Source organism: Elgaria multicarinata, chromosome 1, assembly GCF_023053635.1.
Source record: "Elgaria multicarinata webbii isolate HBS135686 ecotype San Diego chromosome 1, rElgMul1.1.pri, whole genome shotgun sequence".
Classification (NCBI taxonomy): domain Eukaryota; kingdom Metazoa; phylum Chordata; class Lepidosauria; order Squamata; family Anguidae; genus Elgaria; species Elgaria multicarinata.
Window position 1 is genome coordinate 178,702,914 of NC_086171.1, and position 23,773 is coordinate 178,726,686.

General features: G+C 43.0%; 1 protein-coding gene across 1 annotated transcript in view; it reads left to right on the plus strand.

Moving 5' to 3' along the window:
- LGR6 (leucine rich repeat containing G protein-coupled receptor 6) overlaps positions 1–14,158 on the plus strand; it is a 175,080-nt gene extending 160,922 nt beyond the window's left edge. Inside the window, exons 11-17 of the mRNA XM_063140345.1 lie at positions 991–1,056; positions 1,751–1,822; positions 2,726–2,797; positions 5,807–5,932; positions 6,934–7,094; positions 11,372–11,452; positions 12,197–14,158. Of these exons, the coding sequence (XP_062996415.1) occupies positions 991–1,056; positions 1,751–1,822; positions 2,726–2,797; positions 5,807–5,932; positions 6,934–7,094; positions 11,372–11,452; positions 12,197–13,431 (1,813 nt within the window). The 3' untranslated portion in view covers positions 13,432–14,158. The remainder of the gene's footprint in view (positions 1–990; positions 1,057–1,750; positions 1,823–2,725; positions 2,798–5,806; positions 5,933–6,933; positions 7,095–11,371; positions 11,453–12,196) is intronic.
- Positions 14,159–23,773: the final 9,615 nt, after the last annotated feature.

Here is a 23,773-nt window from a genome sequence, read left to right on the forward strand (position 1 = left end):
ATACTTTCCCTTCTTACTGAGACTCTCGAGAGGCGTCTTCACTGCCAACACACCAAGCCTAGACCTCTGTTGCTGTCCAGTCAGGCACAAAAGTGTCCTGGGCAGCCACAGTATGTTTTCCACTCTGCTGTTTAATCCATGCCAGGGAAGTGACAATAAGAGGATACCTGTGATCACTCTGGCATCACTCCTCAGACCATTTCTGTCAGGGATGATTTGGCTCAGCTTGAATACAACTTACAGGGCATGTTGGGCTGAGAGTTGATCATGATGATAAACTGTGGGGTGGGGTGGAGAATCAGGATGGGGAGAAATCATCCAGGATGGTGGTGCAAACTGAAGAAAATGCTGGAGTGGAAAACCTCCGACTCTGAAATGACACCTACAGCTCTTTCATACCACCATCACCAGCCCCAGCTCACAAACCGAACAGTTCAAAGTGATGCAAGGGCATAATACTTACCTTAGATGCAGAAGCTTATTTTATGCCAGACTTCATGTGGTGGACAATTGTGTATGTCAGGCCCTAGAGCAGCCTTCCTCAACCTGGGGCGCTCCAGATGTGTTGGACTGCATCTCCCAGAATGCCCCAGCCAGCTGGCTGGGGCATTCTGGGAGTTGCAGTCCAACACATCTGGAGCGCCCCAGGTTGAGGAAGGCTGCCCTAGAGAAACAGCAAGTAGGAGTCCGTTATAGCTACGGCTTTTTGGTAAATTGGATACCATGGAAAGATGATGAAAGGAGCAGAGTGAGTAGGGAAGGGGTTGAGTAATGTAGGAATAACAGCAGGAAACAGGACACAGAAGTCAATGAGCAGACCGGTGCCAAGCATCAGGTGGGTGCAACACAGATATTACCTGTCTCGGAGGTTTCCTGCTTCCCCAGCTGCATAGCCTGCAGTCACCCACTCCTTTCCTCTCCTCCAGACACATTCCAAGAGAGCCTTCAAGAAGGCTGGCTTTGTTCTAACCTTTGTTATTTTCCCCACAGTGAGCTCTCACACAATCAAATTGAGGAGCTGCCCAGTTTCCACTACTGCCAGAGACTGGAAGAGATGTGAGTAACTGTTGCTTTGGGGCAAGCTGGGGTGGAATCCCCAGTCTGAGCTGCCTGTTAAGCTGCCGGTGGCAACGGGTGAACAATTGAGAGGCGGATCCTGGAGCAGAGGCACCTGGTCGGGACTTTTCTAGGGGGTTATTGTCTCTACGTCGGGGGTGGGGGGATGTATCACTTTTTCCTGGCTGGGGCCCAGCGTAGAACTTATTGCATGCATGCTTGAAGTCATGTTGGGAGCACCATACATATTTCTTGAGGGTGTTCAGGTTGAGACAATCTTTGACTCCCCAACGTTTCCCTTCCTGTCCCCTCGCCCATAGAATTCCCATGGGTGGGAACATCAGCTAGTGACATCGAGCCCTCCAGGCTCCATAGTGGGAGCAGATGCTGAAGAGGCCTGGGAAATGTTGGTATAAAGAAACCTCGGTGCTAAAACTGCCCCTCCCCTCAAACAAGCACGCCTTTGATTTGAATGGGGCACTGTCCAAGGCCCGTGCCGGCAAGCAGAGGAAGGGGTGGGTGGGACTGGGTTGTTTTGTTTCTTCATCCCTTTTCCCCTTGAAATGTGAACCCCATTGCAGTCCTTAATGAAAGTAACCTTCATGGCGGCACCGCTTTCTTCTGTTGCCAATGAGGATGAAGAACTCTGCAAAGCAAGTTTCCCTCTCCCATTGCAGCCTCTCTGTCTTTGCAGTGGCCTTCAGCACAACTGCATCCACGAAATTGGAGCAGACACCTTCGGGCAGCTCATGGCCTTGCGCTCCATGTAAGTTCAGCTTGCGGGGAGCTCTTGGAGTTTTCCAGTGTAGTGAAAGAGAAGAGATTGTGAGTAGTATAATGCAGTGTGCTCTGGGCATGATTACAGACCTCAGCTACACAAAGACCCCTTCAAAACAAATTGTCCATACTCATGCCTGGACACACAACAGCTCATTCTTATTATGACATCTACTTTGCCCCCCAAATGAACAGCAGTAGGCACAGAGCCAAGCCTGCAAAAGTAACAGATGCGGATGAACTTAAAATATGAACATACACTTTATATGTCTAGTATACACATATTATATACCTCACACAGAGGGAAGGCTTGTGATGTACTCTTTTCCTCTGTTACAAACATATTACAAACAGAAACTGATTTGCACTCCAAAATATTTCAAACTTTTGGATTGAAAAGCAAAGCATAAACGTTTTAATAAACAAACCAACCAAGGTTCACCACTCTAACAGCTCCATCTGTCCCCTCCAAACCTACCCAGTCTACTGAATGTGGGCAAGGCAGGAATTATGACAGCCGTTGTATGGAGTAGCTTTCTCCATCCTGGTTCCTTCCAGATTCCCCCATGGCTGGGGGATGCTGGGAGTTGTAGTCCAACACATCTGGAGCGCACCAGGTTGGGGAATGCTGGTTTGGAGCATCTGGGATTAATAGAAGAGGACCTTCTGTAAAACAGAAATTATTTAGAGATTTTCATGGGGATGCATTCAGGAATACTAAAGGATTCACCCTGCCTTACAATCCTTACAACTGGATTTTGAGACACTGGCTATAACTTAAGGGGCAGCTGTGCTGGACATGCAGGCAACCTGTCCGGCATCTGTAGCCTTTCCATTTATAGACTCGTAAGCATACTCCACATCGATCGCTGTATGTACCTTTGTCTTGCAGAGACCTGAGTTGGAATTACATCCAGTCTATCCACTCTGAGGCCTTTGTGACCCTCCACTCTCTCATCAAGTTGTAAGTTGCACTGATAACATAAGGCAGATATTTGCATTAAGTGGAAAATTAATCCTGACTATCTGAAGTGCTCAAAAAGTAGTGGCTGATCTCCTTTTACACAGCTAGGTGTGATTTTCACCTGACCCAAAGCCAGTGGTATAATGGAGAGCAAACACAGGGGGGTGATCCCCCTACCAGGCCTTATTTATTTATTTATTTATTTATTTATTTATTATGTTTATATCCTGCCTTTTTTCCTCCAAGGAACTCAAGATGGTGTACTTTCCATTTTATCCTCACAACAACAACCCTGTGAGGTAGGTTGGGCTGAGAGTCTGTGACTGGCCCAAAGTCACCCAGTGAACTTCTATGGCTGAGTGGGGACTAGAACCCAGATCTCTCAACTCCCAGTCCAACACTCTAGCCCTTTTTCTAGAGCAGGAGTCATCAGTGATGTCATCTGCCGGAGTACCAGGGTAACTGACAAACTCTTCTTGCTCTGGCAAGTGAATGAGACGATAATGAGGTGACAATAGTTTTACTATTGTTTGTGTCGGAATATCATAAAGGAAGTCAGAGAATGAAAAAAGTACTTAAGCAGTGGCAGATATTTCATTTCTTTTCTTTGGTGGAGTTCCTACCTCATGCTAGAAGTTTCATGGCAAGTGTGTTTGCATTTTGAAATAAAAGCAAAAGGTTGCATTTCAGCTGGCTGAAATACTTCATCGTACTCATATATGCGTTCTTTAATTTAAATAGCAGCTGTGAGGAGCATGATCTGGACTATGATATTGCAGGGAGAAGTTTTTTGTGTTTATTTAACCTTTCCGCTCTGGACCAAAGTCCCAACAATATCCTCCCCCCTTCAAGTTACTATTTGACACTAGGAGCAGCACCCCTCCCAAGGGTTGCCAAAGAACAAGTCAACCTCCCCCACCGCCACACACACACAAAAACCCCACAGTCCCAATCCCCTGCTGCTATTAATTTAAAAAATCCACCAAAACAACAACAACAGATACATACATTTTCACATATTGTCTAGTTTGGCCCCTTGTTCCAGAAATTGGCTGAAAAGCATAAATATAAGATTGCTCCAAAGCATACTTTTCTCTTTGCAATAGACAAAAATACATTATTAGATGCCATCAGGGTCCAAACAGAAAAATTAATCAGAGTGGTACACTCTCCTGTTCCCCCAAATAGGGCTTAAATAAAGAGCAGTATTACAAGTGAAGCTATTGAGGGCTAAGCCTGGGTTTGGATCAAAATGAGGTAACAGAGTCCTGTGGTCGTAGAATAGACTGTATCTCTTTAAACTGCAGGCAGGATGGGGTCACATTTTTTGAATAATTCCATATATATATATATATATATATATATATATATATATATATCCATCCATATCCTTCCTGGAAGTTAACAACTAGTTCAGTGGGGAGTGCGTTGAGCTATAAGCTTTCTTCCTGTTGTGCTTTTTTGGTATTTGCAGGGAGTTTTTCTTTTTCTTTTTTTACATGTGGGAACAGTTTTAAAAAAGGCACCTCAATCCACAGTCTGAAGTAATGCAGCCCACTCTGTTGTTGCCACTTCATTGCGTGTGTAAATGAGGTCATCGTGTTGAGACAGGCAGTCCATGCCTGTCATAGGTCCCACTGAGTTCCAGTAAGTGTGCGCAGGATTGCATCCTAAGAGTGTGAACTGGTCCAAATTTTACCTCAACCACAAGCTCACTAGATAGATTTTCGGGCATATCCTTCATCTGGGGATAATAACACAGACTTATTTAATAGGTTTGAGGTGAAGATAATCTATATGAAGTGTTTTGAACACTTTCAAGCTTTATATATTTGCTATGTGATCTGTGAACAGCTGTATTCAATTCAAATACATTTTTCCAAAGTGTGGGCTATTTCATTTGAATTACATGGTAAGCACAAGTCTTCTTGTTCCTATGAATAGTCAGTGCTTTCAAGGTGTCTATTATCTGTCAGTGTTTGCCTTTTTTTACCATGGAGAAATACATTTAGGCTCGCTTCTTGGGGTGTTGCCTTTCCCACAGGAGACGTCATATGTGTATTATTTAATTATTTATTTATTGCATTTGTATACTGCCCCATAGCCAAAGCTCTCTGGGCAGTTCATATAAGATAAAACATTTAAAAACAATATACAAAAATTAAAAACCACAAAAACATACAAAATGTGCATACAATTAAAACCACTGTAATCACTCTGGAAACGATGAGCCAAAAAAATAGACCCAGGCTTATTACATATTGCTAAATGCCTAGGAGAAGAGAAAAGTCTTGACCTGGCGCCGAAAAAATGACAATGTCGGTGCCAGGCGGGCCTCATCAGGGAGATTGTTCCACAGTTAGGGGGCCACCACAGAGAAGGCCATCCGAGCTTCCCTTGGAGTAGGCACCCGGAAGAGGACCTTAGATGTTGAATGTAGTGTTCGGGTAGGTTAATGCAGGTTTGTGTGTGGCACCTTTGTGTAGATGCTCACTGTATATTTTTCTGCCATTGCTTATCCAAACGGAGGGCTCCTGCTGCTACCAATGAGAAAGCATTGTGCAGCTCTTCCATCTCTTCTTTATGGATTATTTGCATTAAGACAGAAGAAGAGGTGGGGGGACACAGGAGGGTGTTACAAGTTGAAGGCGATGTCATCTGGACACCTCACAAAATTCCGGAAATGAGGCAGGGCAGTAGTGCAATAGAGCTTTGTCTGGAAGTACCTTTGGCATCTTAACTTGAACAGAGGCGGAAAAGAGGCATCTTATATTTATTTTATTTCTTTATAAATTTATAACAATATCCCATCAACTCACCCATTGGATTCTCACAGTAGCTTGCAAAACATATGATGAAAATACAAAACAAATCATATAGAAGTCCTAATTGAAAAAGTAAGCCCTCCAGAATATTTTTTTTAAAAAAATCGCGAGAAGCCAATTTCCTGGGTCCAGCACATCAATCTCCTGTCTGTTCCAGTGTCCCCTCTGCCTTTTATTCCCATAGGGATTTGACGGACAATCAGCTGGTGACACTGCCATTGGCTGGTCTGGGTGGACTGACTCATCTGAAGCTGAAAGGCAACCCTGCCCTCTCTGAATCCTTCACTAAAGAAAGCTTTCCCAAGATGAGGTGAACTTTGTTTTTTTTATTCCTGGCTTCACAAGGCGCCCTCGGCGCCCCTCTCTCTCTCTCTCTCTGACTGGACTTTATTTGTCTGCTTTGATCTGCCTTCCGCTGTCCATGTTTACCAGACATGTCCATGTAATTCTGTTAGGCCGGAGGTTTGAGCAAGCATGACTTCCTGCTCACACTCAGAATCCATCACTGCCTTGAGAAATCGATGAGCCACTGAATGTCTTGTCGCTGGCATCATCCAAACTCGCACACGAGGCAGAGGCCCTGGAAGCAGGGGGCTCACGCCTGGGGCTCAGCAGAGCGGAAAACCTTTGCAAAAGCCAACCTCAGCTAATGACATCCAGCCTTCCTACAGTAAATGCTATTTGTGTGGCCGTGTCTTGTCTGTTGCGGATTAATGAGCTGCCTGGAGGGGTTAGAGTAAACAGCTAAGACAATGCTCCAGAAGGCTCAGAACACAATGACAGACGTGCCAGCAACATGGATCATTTATGTAAGTGAGGAGTCCTTAGCACACACCCATACACCCCGTTCAGGGCCTTCGCAACGCATTTATTGCCCAATGCATTATCAGAGAGTGTCTAACGTAGAAGACAACGTTGGTTTTTAATGTCTATCCTGTACTGGCTACCCATTAAAAGAAACCATTGAAATGTGGACTTTGGGGGCCCCACACACACCATGCTCAAAACTGGAGGGTGGGCTCCTGTACCTTCCACAGTTGTGTGAAAGAGGGGATGTTGGCCGCTGCTGTTTTTCTCAAGCCTGCATTGAAAGCTTCATGTGCAAAAAAAAAAAATCCTTCTTCCACACCGCTGTTAAAAGGAGAGAAGCTTCGCTCCCCTTTGCATCTCTCCACCCTTCCATTTAACTTTGTTCCTTCCCAGGATCAATATGCAGAAGGCTCCCTTTTTTGCATCATGAGCCTCCGCAGACCCATGTGCAGGATGCGGGGGGGATCAAGTAACTTACTAGCCTTGCGTTCTCCTCCCCAGGGTCCTGGAGGTGCCCTATGCCTACCAGTGCTGTGCCTATGGAGCATGTGGCAACTTCTTCAAAGTGTCCAGTCAGTGGGACTCTGAGGATATGAGCCCTGAGGATGAGGATGGCCACAAGAAGACCTTGGGACTGTTACCCGGCCATGCGGATAACCACTGTAAGACCAAGTTCTGATTTAGGTTGTTTTGACCTTTTGGTTGCAATCTGAGTTGGTTAAAGCAGATGTTAAGCTAGTAAGAACAGGGCGGGAACACCGCTAAGAAGGAAAGCCGACCCAGGCCCTCGGTGTTTTGGAGCAAAAGGCCATCGCCCCAGCTGTACACATTGATTGTTACCCTAATATTTGTGACTAGCTTACACCTTTAACTGCTGCTTCTCCACTGCAAGGAACTGAAAGGGAAGGTTAAGGGGTATCTCGGGAAAGATTCTGTACAGCAGGGGTCAAAGTGGGCCAACTCAATCCATGTGGCTGCTGCATAAAGAGGACCCTGCCGCTCACTTGGGCAAACCTTTCTGTGGCAGGAGGATTTCTGTGCAACTGCGAGTCACGTGCAAAAAACATTGGTGGAAGTACATGGATTCCCAGACCACAGCTTGGATTGTTTGTTTGCTGCATGACATGATTGTATAAACACATGGCCCACACACACTGACAAGACCGAGAGACTCTGCCTGAAATGGGGAATGCGTTCGACACAGACGACCACGGGGAGAGGGGAGTTGCCATCTCCTGATCCTTCTGAGACAGCCTTCTGGCCTATGTTATATCAGCCTTGTGTGTGAAGCTGTTGCTGGAAAAAGCCAGGATCACCACCTCGCTTTTTGAAAGGCAGGGCTCTAACCTGTAGGAGTCAGGCCACCACCTGCAGCCTGGAGTAACCATCAAAACGTGGTTGATGCTGCTTTTGGAAAAAGCAAAAAAGCAAAAGTAGAATTCATATTTATAAGTTTTATATTCATTAAGTGGTGCCTGCAGCTTTTCCCTCCTCACCCCCATACTACTTTTTTTTACGCTTTGGAAAGAGAATAGTTGTTTTTTGTGGGAATTCTGATTTATTCGTTTGTGTCTTTTTCCTGTCAGAAAATATATTTTTCATTGAAGATCTGTTTTCCACTGGGGAGTATTTTACAGTCCACAGACACACTCTCTATCAGTTGCCCCTCACCGCCTGCTGCTTTCTCTTTCAAGTACAAAGAACGGTAGCACTTATAGAGAGCTACCACACAAGCTGTCTAAAATTTAGAACATCCTGACATAGGAACATCCTGACATTTCCACTCTTTCTGGCAAAAATGTGCCCCCCTACCATCAATTTCTAGGTCTACTGTGAAACATGTGATACGTCCATATTTTTAACCCTCTTCACAATCCAGTTGCAGCAACTTACCAAAGTATGTATCGAATAGCAGCTTGGTTGGTCATCTGCAGTCTGACTCTTATGAGTGGGAAGGATCTTGCCAATGATGGAGTGGGCTGGTTTGCTCACTTCTTTTCCTGGAAAACCTTTGCCTCAGTCACAGTCAGGGGTAGCGAACAGAGTGGATTCATGTTGCCGCAAGGAATGGGTCCTACATAGCTTTTATGCTATGCCATTGAGCCTTGCTGTGCATCCAGCAGTACACAGAGTAGCGGGGGGGGGGGGGTGTTTCCCTCACAAGTTCAGTGGAAGCTCTGTGTGGCTCCCTTTGTACAACCAGGCTGTTTTGATGGCAGGATGTTTGTGGGGAAAGAATATGCACCTTTCTAAGACTGCCCAAATCATGTTCTTGACACCTCCAGTAAAATAAACAGCAAAGACTCAGCTGTCTAGACTGCTGGGCAACAGGTCCTTCTCTTCCAGGTTCCAGCATATTCCTAGCCTAGCTGGGACGAACCTAGACTCCCTACAGTGAGGAGGCATCGGTGTTGTGTGGTACAGCTCATAATCATTCAGCTGTATTTCCTTGGGGAAATAATCATCATAAATTCCGTGCTGTGTAAGGCTCCTATTTAAAGCAGAAAACAAGCTTTATTGAAGGGAAACACACTTAACAGTAGGGCTTTAATAGTTTTTCCTGACAAAGGCGCTGTGTCTTTAAGAGCTACATGACAGGCAGAAAATCAACAAGGGCAGCTCTCCCCAATTACATTCCATGAAGGGAAACGCTGCATCTGTTGAATTTTTGCATCTCTGATGTATACCGTGCCTGTGTCGGAGCGGAGGGCAACCTTACTTAACAAGACGTTTCTCTTGCTTTTGCCGTGTTCTCTGCTTCTCAGAGTTGCCCATTAAAATCCTCATGAGCCATCTCAGGAAAGTTTTCTAGCAGTGGTGCACTAATAATATAGAGTTGCTCGGTGCCCATATCTAAAGGTCTGGAGAATGTAAAGAAACAAATTAAGTTACGCACATGAGGCACTCTAGAAATAGAGTGCAGCCCCTCCCCCTCCCCATGAGAGCGGCCGCTATATCTGCTTTCCACAAACTGGTACTGTCTGGATGTTTTGGACTACAACACTGATTGTCCCTGACCTTAGCCCATGCTTGCTGGGGCTAATGGGGATTGTAGTAGAAAACATCCAGAGAGTATCACATAGTGGAAGGCTGCTCTAAAGGTTTATCAGGGAGTAAAATATTGCTCCAGATCAGATGTAATCCCATGTTTACCATGGGAGTTGTTGACCAGAGTAATTTGGGGAGGTATGAAAGTACTTTCTCCTCTTCCTCAGCCGTGGATTGTTGTAAACATGTGCACCTCAGGGGTTAAATGATAAGCTGATGTGTGCCATAGATACTCAGTAAAAAGAGTGAAGCATCAGTTGGGGGGAAGTGACGCAGACTGCAAATGTTCACATTTCATCTGTTTAAAGTGTGCTTGAATGATCAGCAAATAAAGTTATTCTTATAGATTCTAAAATCATAAGACAGTCCCACTTCACAAAATGATAGGTTTAGAGTTTTGTTTTTGTTGGGGATGGGCTGTCCTCTTCTTCCTCCTCCTTCTGTTTTACAAATGAGTGAAATATTTTATACTTGCCCTTGCATTTCTCAGCATGTAAATCATAATCCTATTTCCAAGTTTTGCTCTTTCAAGCATGAGATCGAGGAATATATATATATATATATATATAACAAACATGGCATTCTTGCCATTTCAACAGCCAGGGCTTTAAGAAAAGAAGCTACATGCCCAGTGGTGCAACTGGGGTTGGACTCTACTGCCCCACAGCCCAGAGAACCCACAAATAATCACCCAGGCCAGAGCTACACCAAGCAGGATATAACACTTTGAAAACGTTTTGAAAATGGTATATGGAACGTGTCCTGGGCCTGAACAATTGTCAAAACCGTTATAAACTGTTATAAAGCAGTAGTGTAGATCCTTCCCCAGAGTATGGCAGGTGATCAGAGCAGCAGCAACAGCAAACAGGCCTGACATCAACATCTGAGCCAGAGTGGGTATGCTGGGGCCCACAAGGGCTGATGCTGCCAAGCACAGTATCCTTTCTTTTCTCTTATTTTTAAAGACATTTTATAGTCAGGGGCAGTAGGCCATGTATATGGCTCCAGCTAGGGATGAATAGGTTTTGTCAAATCCATTCTGCATTTCAGATTGTCAGGTGCCTTTCATTCCATCATCAGAACATTGATTGAATTGGATTTTATTCAATTTCCTGAATTTGTGCAAATTCAGACATGTGCAAATTTGCACCTGCACAAATGTGCAAAAACCCCTCAAAAATGCACATTTTCATGTTTTAAAGCCTATGGAGGAAATGTGCTTTTTCAGCCAGTATTTTTTTTAAATTTTATGTATTTTTCTACAACTAAATTTGTGTAACATTCCAGAAAGTTAAAGAAACTGCAAGTCTGCAGAATCCATGCGACTCAGGAGAAGCTGGTCTGCTGTGGGATGTGCAGGTCGGATTCGTAGAAATCTGAATTCATTTGATTATGTTGCAGATTTCCCTGACATCACTCATTACAGCTGCTCATTTTATTATTTTTACTTTTTAAAAAAACATGTTATCCGTGTCTGCAACAAAATGATGCATATTCTCAAGTAAATGTGTTTAGCATCAGGGAAGCAAAAGCCAATGCCATTTTATTCCTATAACCATGATGGTGCTATGATTTATGTGAGTTTAAAATATGAAACTGCACATGCTCAAAAGTTGTTGGTGTTTTTAGCAGGGTTGGCAAACAGGTGTTTTTTCCCCCTTTGCCCTAAGATTTCAGGAATGCAGAAACAGTTGCAAAGCAAGGAATGGGAGGAGAGAAATGTTACTTGGATGCTTCACGATTGAAGTATTACATATGGCTGTCTAAAGGGGACCCCCATAAAACAATCAAGTCTAAAATTACCTAGCTCCACCACTGCATATACCAGGCTTACAGTACAAGCTGAGCTTTCATGCACCTGCTGTGTCTTTCTTTCTGCATTACTATCTAGATGACCTTGACATGGATGATTTCCAATTGGAACTTGAGGATTCAAAGCTCCACCCCAACATCCAGTGCACACCAAGCCCTGGTAAGAAATATTCTCAAAACACAGACAACATAATGTATAAAAAGCTCCATTTCGTTAAGCGTGACGGTTGCTATGCATCTTATTTTTTAAGCCCACAAAAACATGGAAATACAAAGTGATGGGTCACTGATGAGCATAATATATGGCACTTCCTTCAGAACAATGTTATTCTATGATTGCTAAATCTTTTTTACCCACTACCCTTTCTGTACTTGCATAATGCAAACTGATAATCTCATTTATAACAACAATGTACATTTCTAGCCCTTAATGTTGAAATGACAGAAGAATGAGCAGGTTTCTCAGTAAACAGAGGCCAGTCTTCCATGCCCTATTTGGCTCTTCCTACAATTAGTGGAAGAAGAACAAAATAACCAAAATAATTCCTTGTCCTCGAATGTCCAGCTCCAACACCTGGTTGCTGCAACTGGCTTTAAAGCTGTTGAGCTACAAGTCTAAGACAATTGCACATTGGTCTGCCTGGTGCAGCATGCCTCCAGACTTCTAGACTTGTTACCATCATGTACCTCGGCCTTCCCCGCACTGCTGCACTCCAGTTATGTTGGACTGCAGCTCCCATCATTCCCAGCCAACTTGATTAAAGTTTCAGTCCAACACATCTGTAGGGCACCAGTATGGGGAGGCCTGGTTAACCTCAAGCTCTTCTTTCTTAGTCGTCCGTGTATTATGACAGGGGCTTTGCTGCAGTGTGTGATCTCTCTCCTTCCTCCACTTCCTTTTCAGGTCCTTTCAAGCCCTGTGATCACCTGTTTGAGAGTTGGGTCATCCGCCTGGGTGTCTGGCTGATCACGTTGGTCTCCATGCTGTGCAATGGGCTAGTCATGGTGGTTGTCTTTGCTTCGCCTGGCTATCTGTCCCCTATCAAGTTTGTCATTGGTGCCATTGCCGGAGCCAACATGCTGACAGGCATGTACTGTGCCATTCTGGCTTTCGTGGATGCTTTCACCTTCGGACATTTTGCGAAATACGGGGCCCGGTGGGAAACAGGCGCAGGGTGCCAGGTGACCGGGTTCCTGTCAGTGTTTGCTTCAGAGGCATCCATTCTTCTGCTGACACTGGCTGCTGTGCAATGCAGCCTTTCAGTGTCATGCATGCGGACATACGGGAAGGTACCATCCTTTGGCATGGTCAAGGCAGGTGCTCTGAGTTGCCTAGCACTCTCTTCAGTGGCTGCAGCGCTGCCTCTTTTCTCTGTCGGGGAGTATGGGGCATCCCCTCTTTGCCTACCCTACCCACTCCCTGATGGGAAGCCTTCCATGCTGGGTTTCATGGTGGCCCTAGTGCTGGTGAACACCCTCTGCTTCCTCATTATCACCGGGACATACATCCGCCTCTACTGCAACCTGCTGAAAGGCGAGTTCGACTCTGTCTGGGACTGTGCTATGATCAAGCATGTCGCATGGCTCATTTTCACCAACTGCCTCCTCTACTGCCCAGTGGCCTTCCTGACCTTCTCTTCCATGCTCAGCCTCTTCCTCATCACCCCTGAAGTCATCAAGGCTGTGCTGTTGGTGGTCCTTCCCCTGCCCGCCTGCCTCAACCCCCTGCTCTACCTGCTCTTTAACCCCCATTTCAGAGATGACCTGCGGCTCCTGAGGCAGAAGAGCCAGGCCCAATCCTATGTGTCTGAAGACACAGAGAAGAGCTCGTATGACTCCACCCAGGCCCTCGTTGCTTTCTCTGACATGGATCATATATTTGAGGCACCAGACATCTTTGGATTGCCTCCTAGGTGCTCATCAGTTCTAGATGCCTACAGCTTCCCCTCAGTGACTCTCATCCCATGCCAGAAAAAGGCAGGTGTCAGAGGACATGACAGTGTCTTCTCCACCCACCTTTCCTACCTTGCTGATGATGAGCTCTTAATTGCATCGGAAAGTAGAGACCCAGCAAGGAATAGCCTCCGTATTGCCTTGTTCCCCACGCCACCTGCACCGGCTTTTACATCTCACTTATAAACACTCCTTCATCCTCCTACACCCAATGCAAACTCCCTCGGTGAAGAACCTATGCAAGAGCCCATCCTGTAGCCACAAACAGCTTGGGACAATGGCTGTTCTGGGGGAAAGGGTGGCCAAGTATATTGCTTCTTCTGGAAACAGGAACTGATGGCCTGCAAGATGCTGCCAACTCCATGTATCTCAGCTTGCTGGAGCATTGTCTCCTCTCTCCCACCACAGCAGTGTGAGGTAGGGTGTCCCTCAGGAGAGGGAAAACTAGGGAAACACTGAGTTCACATCTTCTAATTCAAGAAGGCAGGTTATTACTTAGAAAAGCCAAAGTGCAACAGAACCAGAAGCTCCTGCCTAACCGACCATAACTGAGCTTCCCAGGGTATTTCTGATGCTGCTGCTAATGAATTGTGTGGAACATACAGCAGAAGGCGATGGAGTGGTATCCCTAGAGAACCTTGCCCTAGGACGATGACAGAGTAGGGATTATTCTGGATTGTGCCTACCAAAGAAAAGATAGTCCCAGCACCAGCTGAACATGTACGGCTCCACAGTGCCCTTTCCTCCTCTCATTTTGCACGCTATCAGTTCTGTCCTACAAGCGGAGAAGAGGAGCTGAAGGTAACAGGCTGGCCTTCAATTTGGAATGCTTCAGTTTCATAGAGCCGCCCAGGGAGCTTCGGCTATTGGGCGGTATAATAAATAAATAAATAAATAAGTCCAAGAAATTAAAGCACCCAAGACAAAGGTATGCTGTTACAACATGGTTGTCTGTGAGTCTAAAGGCAGTAGCAAAGCGTGGATTAGAAGAACACGAAGGTTTCACTACTCTTAAGAGCCAGATCTTGCGACAGGTTTTGTTTTGGTTTTTTGCTTACCGTTTAGGTGAGCATTCATTGCATCTACCTGGTCCCACTGGAGCCCATAAGTACAAAATATTAAGGCCTATGCACTGAAAAGAAATTTAAGGAACAATGTAAGGAAGATAGCATCTAACCTCATTTCCCTCATCTAAACACTTATGAAGAGCAAATAATGTATAGGTACTTTGTTCTGCCTTGTAGCAACCTTTCTGTTTTTAGAGATGTCACTGTTATAGGGTTGAAAGCTAAGCATTGAGCACAGGAAAAGACCTAAGAGGCGAAACGCAAGTCACAGACATATGTGTTCATCATAAGCCAGAGATCCCCCAAGATGTTCTTACCCTCTAGTGAAAGTCCAGTACAGGGCAACTGCAGCTAAGCCAAGTGTTAGCATACTGGGGCACAAGTGTATTGTTACCATCTCCAAATAATGTAACAGCCAATCATTAAGGCTCAACAATCATAGTCCAAGTCTAAAAACAACATTTTATTTTGGCAGATGTTTTGGCTTCTGGAATTGAGCCTTTCCAACTATCTTTGCAACTTATAGATAAAAGCTTTTATTCCTTTATCATGCAATCCGCCCAGAGAACGTTTTGTTATTTGGCGGAATAAAAGTATAATAACGTAAAGAAATAAAATAAAGAAATCTTAAGTGCAAATTCTCATCTCTCGCACTCCCACTTGAAGGAACTGATGCTCTCAGCAAGAGTCATAGTTCTGTTGGTAGGTATGAAAAGCAACCCAGGGCCAATCTGGACCAGACAGACCACAGTTGGAGTCACTGGGGAGTCAGGGTGTACAAAAATGTGCTGTGACACCTTAGAGGAAAGGGTAACAATCCAATAAGAACACTTAAGCACATTGATTTCAGTGGGCTTAAGCGTGCTCAATCCTGTTTTAGTTTGTTAGCAAAGAGTGGAATCCAACTCCTACTGACTTCAACAGAGCTGGATTGCACTTTAACTGTTTTGATACAAGGTGGAATGCCATGCTCATCATGTTCCTGCCTATACGAAAAATGTGCAACCCACATAAGAAGTGCCAGGCTGGATCAGACCAGGGGTGCATCTAGTCCAGCACTCTGTTCACACCGTGGCCAGCCAGCTGTTGGCCAGGGACCAACAAAGCAGGACATAGTGCAACAGCACCCTCCCACCCATGCTCCCCAGCAACCGGTGCTCACAGGCTTACTGCCTCAGATACTGGGGGTAGCACATAGCCATCAGGGCTAGTAGCTACTGATAGCCTTCTCCACCAGGAATGTATCCACCCCCCTTTTAAAGCCATCCAAATTGGTGGCCATCATCACATCTTGTGGTAGTGAATCCCATAGTTGAACTATGCACTGTGTGAAGAAGTACTTCCTTTTATTTGTCCTGAATCTCCCACCAGTCAGCTTCATAGGATGACCCCAGGTTCTAGTATGTTGAGAGAGGGAGAAAAATGACTCCCTGTCCACATTCTCCACACCATGCATAATTTTGTACACCTCTGCAGCACTACAGATCCTAGGACCCCTGAAATACCAAGCACTCTCCACACACTGTAAAACCATTCATCTCGAAATGTATGACCTTTTTAAAGTAAGGAAGGGACTATCATGCCCTGTCTCAACTCCTAGTTTCCCAAAGGGCTGAATGTTGTCGTGTTTTTAAAGGAACAACACAAGAGTACTTTCTGCACTTCCAGTGTCTAAGGCTGCTGCAAGATGAACAGCTCCTAGCACTATCAATCAAAATGCATTGTGCATCTATTCTGACTTTACCTCCTTAACAGATTTTTGTGGTATAAAAATAGATGGAAGAAATGGTGGGAAAACATTGGAGGTTTATAAATGGAATATAACATCACCAGGACCTCTGTAAAAATTCCATGTTTGAGGTAAGGTAACTGTGCAATAAAAGCCCCATGGAAGCAATCTCAGGCTGTAGCTAGACCTAAGGTTTATCCCAGGATTGTCCTGGGGTCAAACCTGTTCATCTAAGTGCCACATAGGGCATCCAGCGCTCAGGCAGGGACGAACCTGGGATGATCCTGGGATAAACCTTAGGTCTAGCTACGGCCTCAGATACATTGATTCGAATACATTCTATTTAATTTCTTTTTGGTACAACATAAAATCCATCAAGGACTGAAAGATTAGCTGCACTATGTCTTGTGATTGGTAGAGCTAGGAGCTGTCCATCTGGAAGCACCCTTTATTAACATCACCCACAAAAAGCAGAGGGAAGCTAATCAGGTGAATGCATTGCAAGGGCCAGGAAAGTTTATTTTTCTTTTAACTGTAGCTTGATTCTTTCGCTAGGTATCCTTAATCTGCCCAAGAACTAGCCTTCCCAATGCACATAAATTATCATGTTACAATGGCCACTCTCTATGGACCAACCATTTCAGAGTCTATTCGTTTAGAGAAGCTCTGTTATTTTGATTTTCCTATATTAGATAGAAGAGTCTATTGCACTCACCTTTTCTTGAAATGGGATTAGTATTAGCCAATTGTGCTTGGAAAGAATTGTCATCTTAATAATTGCTAGCTTGAATCAGGCACAGTTAACCCTTAAAAAACACAAATACCTACAAATACCATCTATACTACTGTGTTTAAAATCATGTCAAGATCCTGTCGCACATTGAAGGTATGAAAAGTATCAGACGAAATGCCTTTACACACCATGTATATGTTATTGTCTGTATATACATGATGCCATATATGCAATATCCAGCATGCGTGTGTTTGTATATTGTGTGTATATTTATATAGAGATATATAGGCACTTTCCCTCTCTTAGTGACCCTTGTTTGGATTCCTACTTTCCTTTTTTTTTTTTTTTTTTTGTATATTGATTTGTAAAGCACTCTATGGAAGACCATGTAGAAAATTAAAAAAATGTAATTTTAAAACCATAATTTCATATTGTTTCTATTGCTTAGATTGGAAACTGACAAGACTGCAGGCTGGTTCCCATATACATGTTCATCCCTTGATGGCAGCAACATCGTGTATGATGCTAGTGTATGAATAGAGCATCACAGATATGACTTCGCAGCTAGAATTTCCACATTGCCTCAAACACAACACTTTTCAACTGAGCTAGTCCACAGAGTCAACTGCCAGCCATCAAGTGTAGAGTTATCAAGTGATAAGTATTCATATGTGAACCAGCCCTCTGTATGAGTTAGGAAAAACCAGCATAATCTGTACATCTCAGAAAGTGAGGTTTTGGAAAATACAGAAGAGGAAGATTTAAAACACACACACATACAGGCAGGCATTACCTCAGACAGAAACAGTGAAAGGCTTTCTTTTAATAAGGAAGGAGTCTTGTCTTGACAGCACCAGAGACAAAGTAGCTGCTGAGGCATTACACCAATCCTTTAGGGAAACATAGAAAAACAAAATATTCTTATCTCATGAAGTCCTACATTTTATGCCTTTATATGTAGGCCCAAGGAGATGAATGAATACTCCTCCGTTAACGTCAGTTAGCTTTAAAGGAAGCTTAAGTATAATATTGATAGTCTGTGACTTCAGATAACTGAAGGAACAAAAAAGTAGATCAAAGGTGTTTTTTTAAGACAGATTAATATAGATGGCTAACCCACAAGGTTTGGAATGTTAATTAAGCCCATGGGAGTTCCTTCACATTTTGAAAATCTAAATAATAGCAGAGTCAATAAAAAAAAAACAGGAACATGAAGTACAGAGAATGTCTACAATTCTAGACCAGACAAGCCAAGTCTGCAACTGGAAAGCTCAAAATCTGTATTTGGAATAGATTACATAAATTAAATAGATGTGTGTATACAATTGTACACTTGATCTGTATATGCTTGGTTGCTAAATTTAGATTTTGTCAAATTTGACTTCTTTTAAAGCAGGGAACAAAAAAAGGAATGCATGAGACAAAGACAGGCAACAAGTAGTAGGATCCGAAGAACAGACAAAACATGGATACATTGAAGACTCACCCTTTGATCTCTGGAAGCTAATAAATGTAGACACACACCTCCATGTGGGCCTTTAGCAAAAACCAACAGATTTTTTAACAGCCTTTTCCCACATGAAATCAATTGGTGGCCAAAATGTCCACATGTACTACAAGATTAAAGCTAGAGGCCTAGATATGGTTACTGGGAAGCAAATTCCATATAAACCAATGGGAGAGCCTTCTGATGAAGTGGACTGTAGATAATGAATACTTAAGCCATAATAAATGTGTTGATCTTTAAGGTGCCATAAGACTGTTGTTTTTTGCTGAGTAACGGTTTATGATTCAGATTCAAAGGAATTAGTTAAGTCTATTGGTGAAATGATAGTTTGCTTCAAAAGAGGGCATTTTTATGCATATATGAGGCACCATTCTAAATGAATACTCAAGGCAACATACAGGATCTATCCATGACATAATGATCTAGTAAACATGCCACAGACCACGCTAATCGTTATCAGCAAGGAGGAATGTCGAATCAAGCATGTGACCTACAGCATGAGTGGGAGCCCTGTACTAGAGGATTATGGAGCCAAACCCGGGGAGCTTCAGGAAGGATAAATGGAACTTGAGAGTCCATAGAAGCATTTTTTTTCACACTGCGTCCCTGGGAACTCTTGGATTCCTTGGGAAATTAGCAAGGGTTCTCGCAAAAGAAGATCAGTAATGGTGGACAAACTTGCCTCCCCTGAGGCTGAAGTACCTTTTGGCTGAGTTCTACAGAGCATGCTCAATCCATGCAAGAGCAAAGCGAGGCTCAACAGACCTACTCAGCAACCTGCGTAAATTGAGTGTACAGCCTAAAACATGCTACAGAATCTTCTGCAACATGCAGGGGTTCCTCGGTAACTACATTGATATGGAAAGTGTTGCCTAAAAGGATAAAAGCAACTGATCTAGAGAAATTAAGTGTATAAACAGAATTTTAACATGAATAGTATGGTAAAGGCTATATACTTACAATTGCTTCAAAGGAGCCGAGTTGAAATTAACAACTCCTAAATCAATACAAGTACAAAAGTGTGTACAGCGCCCAGAGAGCTTCGGCTATGGGGCGGTACATAAATGTAATAAATAATAATAATACACAGCTGACCAACTCCACCCATAGCTACTGCAATACCCCCATGGCTAAGGAAAGCAATTTTATGTGATGTGGAAAGATCATTTCCATCCATAGGCAACTGTAAAAGTCCATCACACACACACTTGAATACTCAAATTAAATTTAAAATGGATCTGTTTGTTGTTGTTTTTAAATTAAACATAATAATTTTATTGTGCAAAGTGTGCCTGAGAAAGTGGAAGACAAACAGGCTCAAATATAAAATGGTTGATTCATTAAAATCAGATTGTGAACAGCTATTGAAGTTATGTTTTGACTTAAATCAAGATTTTCCAATTCTGAAAACAACCCTAAGAATATTCTTCTAATTAGATTATTTAGTAGACTTAAAAACTGGTTCAGGACATATTTTGGCAAAAGTCCAGACTGATAATTAAATCTCCCACACAATTTATTAGATGTTCCCTCTCTGATTTTCAACAAGCCTAGATTATTAAAGGCAGTTACTTTCCAGCAAGAAATCTATTGCTTATATGTGCATACTGGGCTGTTTTCCACCCCATCTCCAAATTAATCTTTTTACTGGGCAAACTATGCTAAAACACTTGTCTGGGGGCAAACATTTTTAGACGTTATAATTCTGTGGGAAACTGGGGAGTTATTTTTGTAATGATGGATGAGATGGGAACTGAGCATGGTTTTGAGCATCCCGAAATGTCTTATGAATAAAAGGTACATAATAAAAGGTATGTTAAGTTGTTGTGAATATCCATGATTTCTGATAACAGTATGTATGTGTAGAGTTACAAAAACGTCCTGAAATTTTGAAGCGGTGGGGGCGGGGGAGGGATTTGTTCCATTTTTCCCTGGGGGGAGAAATCCCAGAATTTGGGGGGGGGGTTTGAATAATATGCAGTACTTATTTTTTCAGCACTCTTTACAGATCTAAAGTCACCTTGTTACTTTAGGAACATAAGATGCATTACAGATAACTGTTTGCTCAAAAACAATCATTAAAATAATAAAAAAAAATACAAGTAAATCCAGTTAGTAATTTGTAATGGTCTGACTAAACTATACTTTAAAATTTAATATTACAGATGTTATCATTTAATCATAAAACAACTTATGCATCATGTTATAGAAAATAGTCCCTGAAACACCTTGATGGTGCTATATAAATAAATAAATAATAATAATAATAATAATAATAATTATCCTACAAGACAGAAGAACCAGGAAGAGCTGGAGAGAGGAGAACTGGTATACAGCATCTTTTCCTGTTTGTGAGGAATTTATTGGGGAGAGTTTAGAGAAAACTAGACTTAAGTAAAAGCTATTAAAGGAACAATCCAATGGCCCCTGAGGAACCATAGGATACTGGGGATTCCCCCCACTGCGGTCGGAGACAGCACAAGGGGATGTTGGAGATCCGACTCCCTGCTCTCGGCTGACCGAGTTCAGAAAAGTGACCCCGGAGAGGGGGAAAGGGGGCATTTCAGTGGGCGGGGAGTAGACTAGAGAAGCCAGGATACAAGCTATCTTGAGGACTCTTCAGCCTCATTTCCTCCCCTTCTGAAGCACCATCGCTGGATCGGTAAAAAAGCCTATCTAGTGAAAAATGCAGGGCGGGAAGACAGGGAAGTGAAGATCTTCTTTGCTCCTCCCTGCATCCTGCATTGAATGATCAGAAACTTGCTTCTAATTGCTGAGGGTGGAATTGATAGGAGTGTGCCCTAAGAGTTTATTTATGGGGGAAGACTCTCTTACCTATTTGGAATGGTTACCAAGCACATTTAATTTAAGAGCCTTTAAGTAATCACCACCTACTGAAAGGTATTTTATTCACTTTTGTAAATTATTCTCTTTAATATCTTAAATTTTGTTCATTTTGAAAGGTTGTCTCGAATGGTGGTGTCAATTCCATAAGTTTCTTTTAGATAGAGTATTTATTTTAGTAGCAGAAGTTAAAGATTTTATAGCTGAGGCAGCACTTCCTAAGACTGGGTTCGGACAACACGGTAACCAACGGTTGGTTATTGCGTCATCTGTTGGAACTTTTTCACATCGTGGTTGGTTATTCGGCTGAAATAACCAAAGCAAATAACCCATACTGTGCAGAGTTGATTATTTGAACAACCATTGGTTATTGTGTTGCGTTGTCGGGCACTGTTGACTATTTCGTCCCACATAGTTGGTTATTTTCGGCTACTACAGAGTCCCCTGGCAAGAGCAACCAAAGTGGCAGCTGCCGCTCTAGTTCAGCCAGCAGAACTTGCAATGACTGATGGGATCCCAGTGGGAGGACTGAGGGGGGAGAAATGGAGGGGGATGTGTCAATCAAGCACACGGTTGACTAATAATCAACTTGCCACTAGCCTAAATCCACACAACAGTTTTGGAGTTGACTATTAACCTACCTTTTACTATTGTGCTGTCCGAACGCAGCCTAACAGTCAGGTCTAAACTGGGAACTTTAGTAAAAATGGTGGGATTGATTTCTGTAGACCCAAATCTCAAAAGCTCTTCATAAAAAAGTAACATAGGTAGGAAAACCCACATACTGATCCATTGCATGTGGTGGCAGTCACAGGATAACGTACAGTGTTTCTCTCACATGTGGCTTTTAGAATGACTTTCATTGATTGCTTCAGCATCTAACCTGAACAAGCCCAGAAATACAGGACTGCAGGACACAAAACCCATTTTCTTCAGATGTTATATAGAGACTGTCATATGTTGGGAAACTGAGCATGATTTTGAGCATATCGAAATGTCTTATCAATAAAAGGTACATTATATCAATAATTTTAATAAGGAATGGGAGAAATAACCACTCTAGGAATCTTAGGAGGATTAAAAAAAAATCTCCCATACCATGACTTCATAATTTTCAGAAATTTTTTTCATGCCAAGTCTTCCTGTAAAGGTCTTCCTATTGCATCATTTTGGGGAAGTAAATGCCAGGAAGTACTATATGAAAACTTTGCTTTAAATGTTTTATTCATTATTCAGAATTTTTTAAAATAATCTTAAATTGTTTGATTTTTCAGAAAAAACAAAAGGTCCTGGGGGAAATAAGGGGTGGTGGTGTCCTGAATGTTTCAAGGTCTTCACATCTCTACATATTACACACACACAATGGAATTTTAAAGACTTTTTATGTATATTCCAGCATGTACTTTTGGTAGAGAAAAAATCCAACACTTGATACTTTGTGTTCAACTTCATGTGTCACAGTCCAAGAGGTGTTATTAATGAAACACCCCAAGTCTACAATGAAACAGAAGACATTTTTAAAGCCTTTGCACAATAAGCATATATTATTCAGTGGCAGAGCAGTTGAAAGTAAGCATTCCTCACTTCAAAGTGAGGGTAGGGCACGAGTAAATGAAAGCAAAATTAGGTAAGATTTTAAGAGCTAACACACTTTCAGGGAATGCATCATATAATCAAATTTAAAGTCTGCCTGTTGGTAAACTTCAATGTAGACATATTTTCTTTGTCTTTTGCAGGAAACAGTGCATGTTTTCTGAAGTATTTTGTGAACATTTCACTCCTCCTTATAGTGAACTCAGGTGATGGGTGCTACCAGAATTGTACCCCCCCCAAAAAAAAATGTGGCTGGGGGGAGGGGCAGTATCAGCTTACCTGGGGAAATCCTGATGTTCAGAAGTACAAAGAATATTAAAATAAACCATTTAGAAGTTATCCTATGGTCCCTGGATGAGCATCCCGGGCACAATAGGATTATTCGGATTCTCCCTTCTGAGACGGTAGGCAGTGTTCCTACCTTGGATGGGGGAGTTGAAGACCCTAGACCCAACCCCCTTCTCCCACTCCCTCGCTGCTGGCACAGAAAAAACTGTACCAGCTGCCTTCCAAGGTCGGAAAACTGACCTTGGAGGAAGAAAGAGGGGCTGCTCCCATGGGCAGAGAGGGGAGAAGACCCAAGAGGTCAAATTACCCTGAGCCTCCTCCAGCCTCCTTTCCTCCCTGGCGCCCTTGCCATTCAGGCTAAAAATTCTGCCTACCAAAACCTGCAGGGCGAGAGTAGGGGGAAGTAAAGATAGCCTTCACTGCCAAAAAAAAACAGTGCTCACAAAGAAAAGCCACACTTATCCTAACATTTACCAATTAAAAATATGGTTCTATTTCTACTGTCATGCCCTAAAAAGTATTTATTGGAGGGATAAATCAGAAGTATAAATCAGAGGGAGCTGCAAAGACTACTAGGACAAAGGCTTTCCTTCCCTCAATGCCATATAAAGCACATCTAAAGACCCAGGGCATCTAAAACAAATTGGCAAATTGAACCCATTTACACCCTCCCAAATTATGCTAAGATGAAGAAAGTCAGGGGTCCCCCCTTCCCCCCCAACTGTATGAGAGCAACTTCTCAGTAGCACAATCACATATCACCAGGG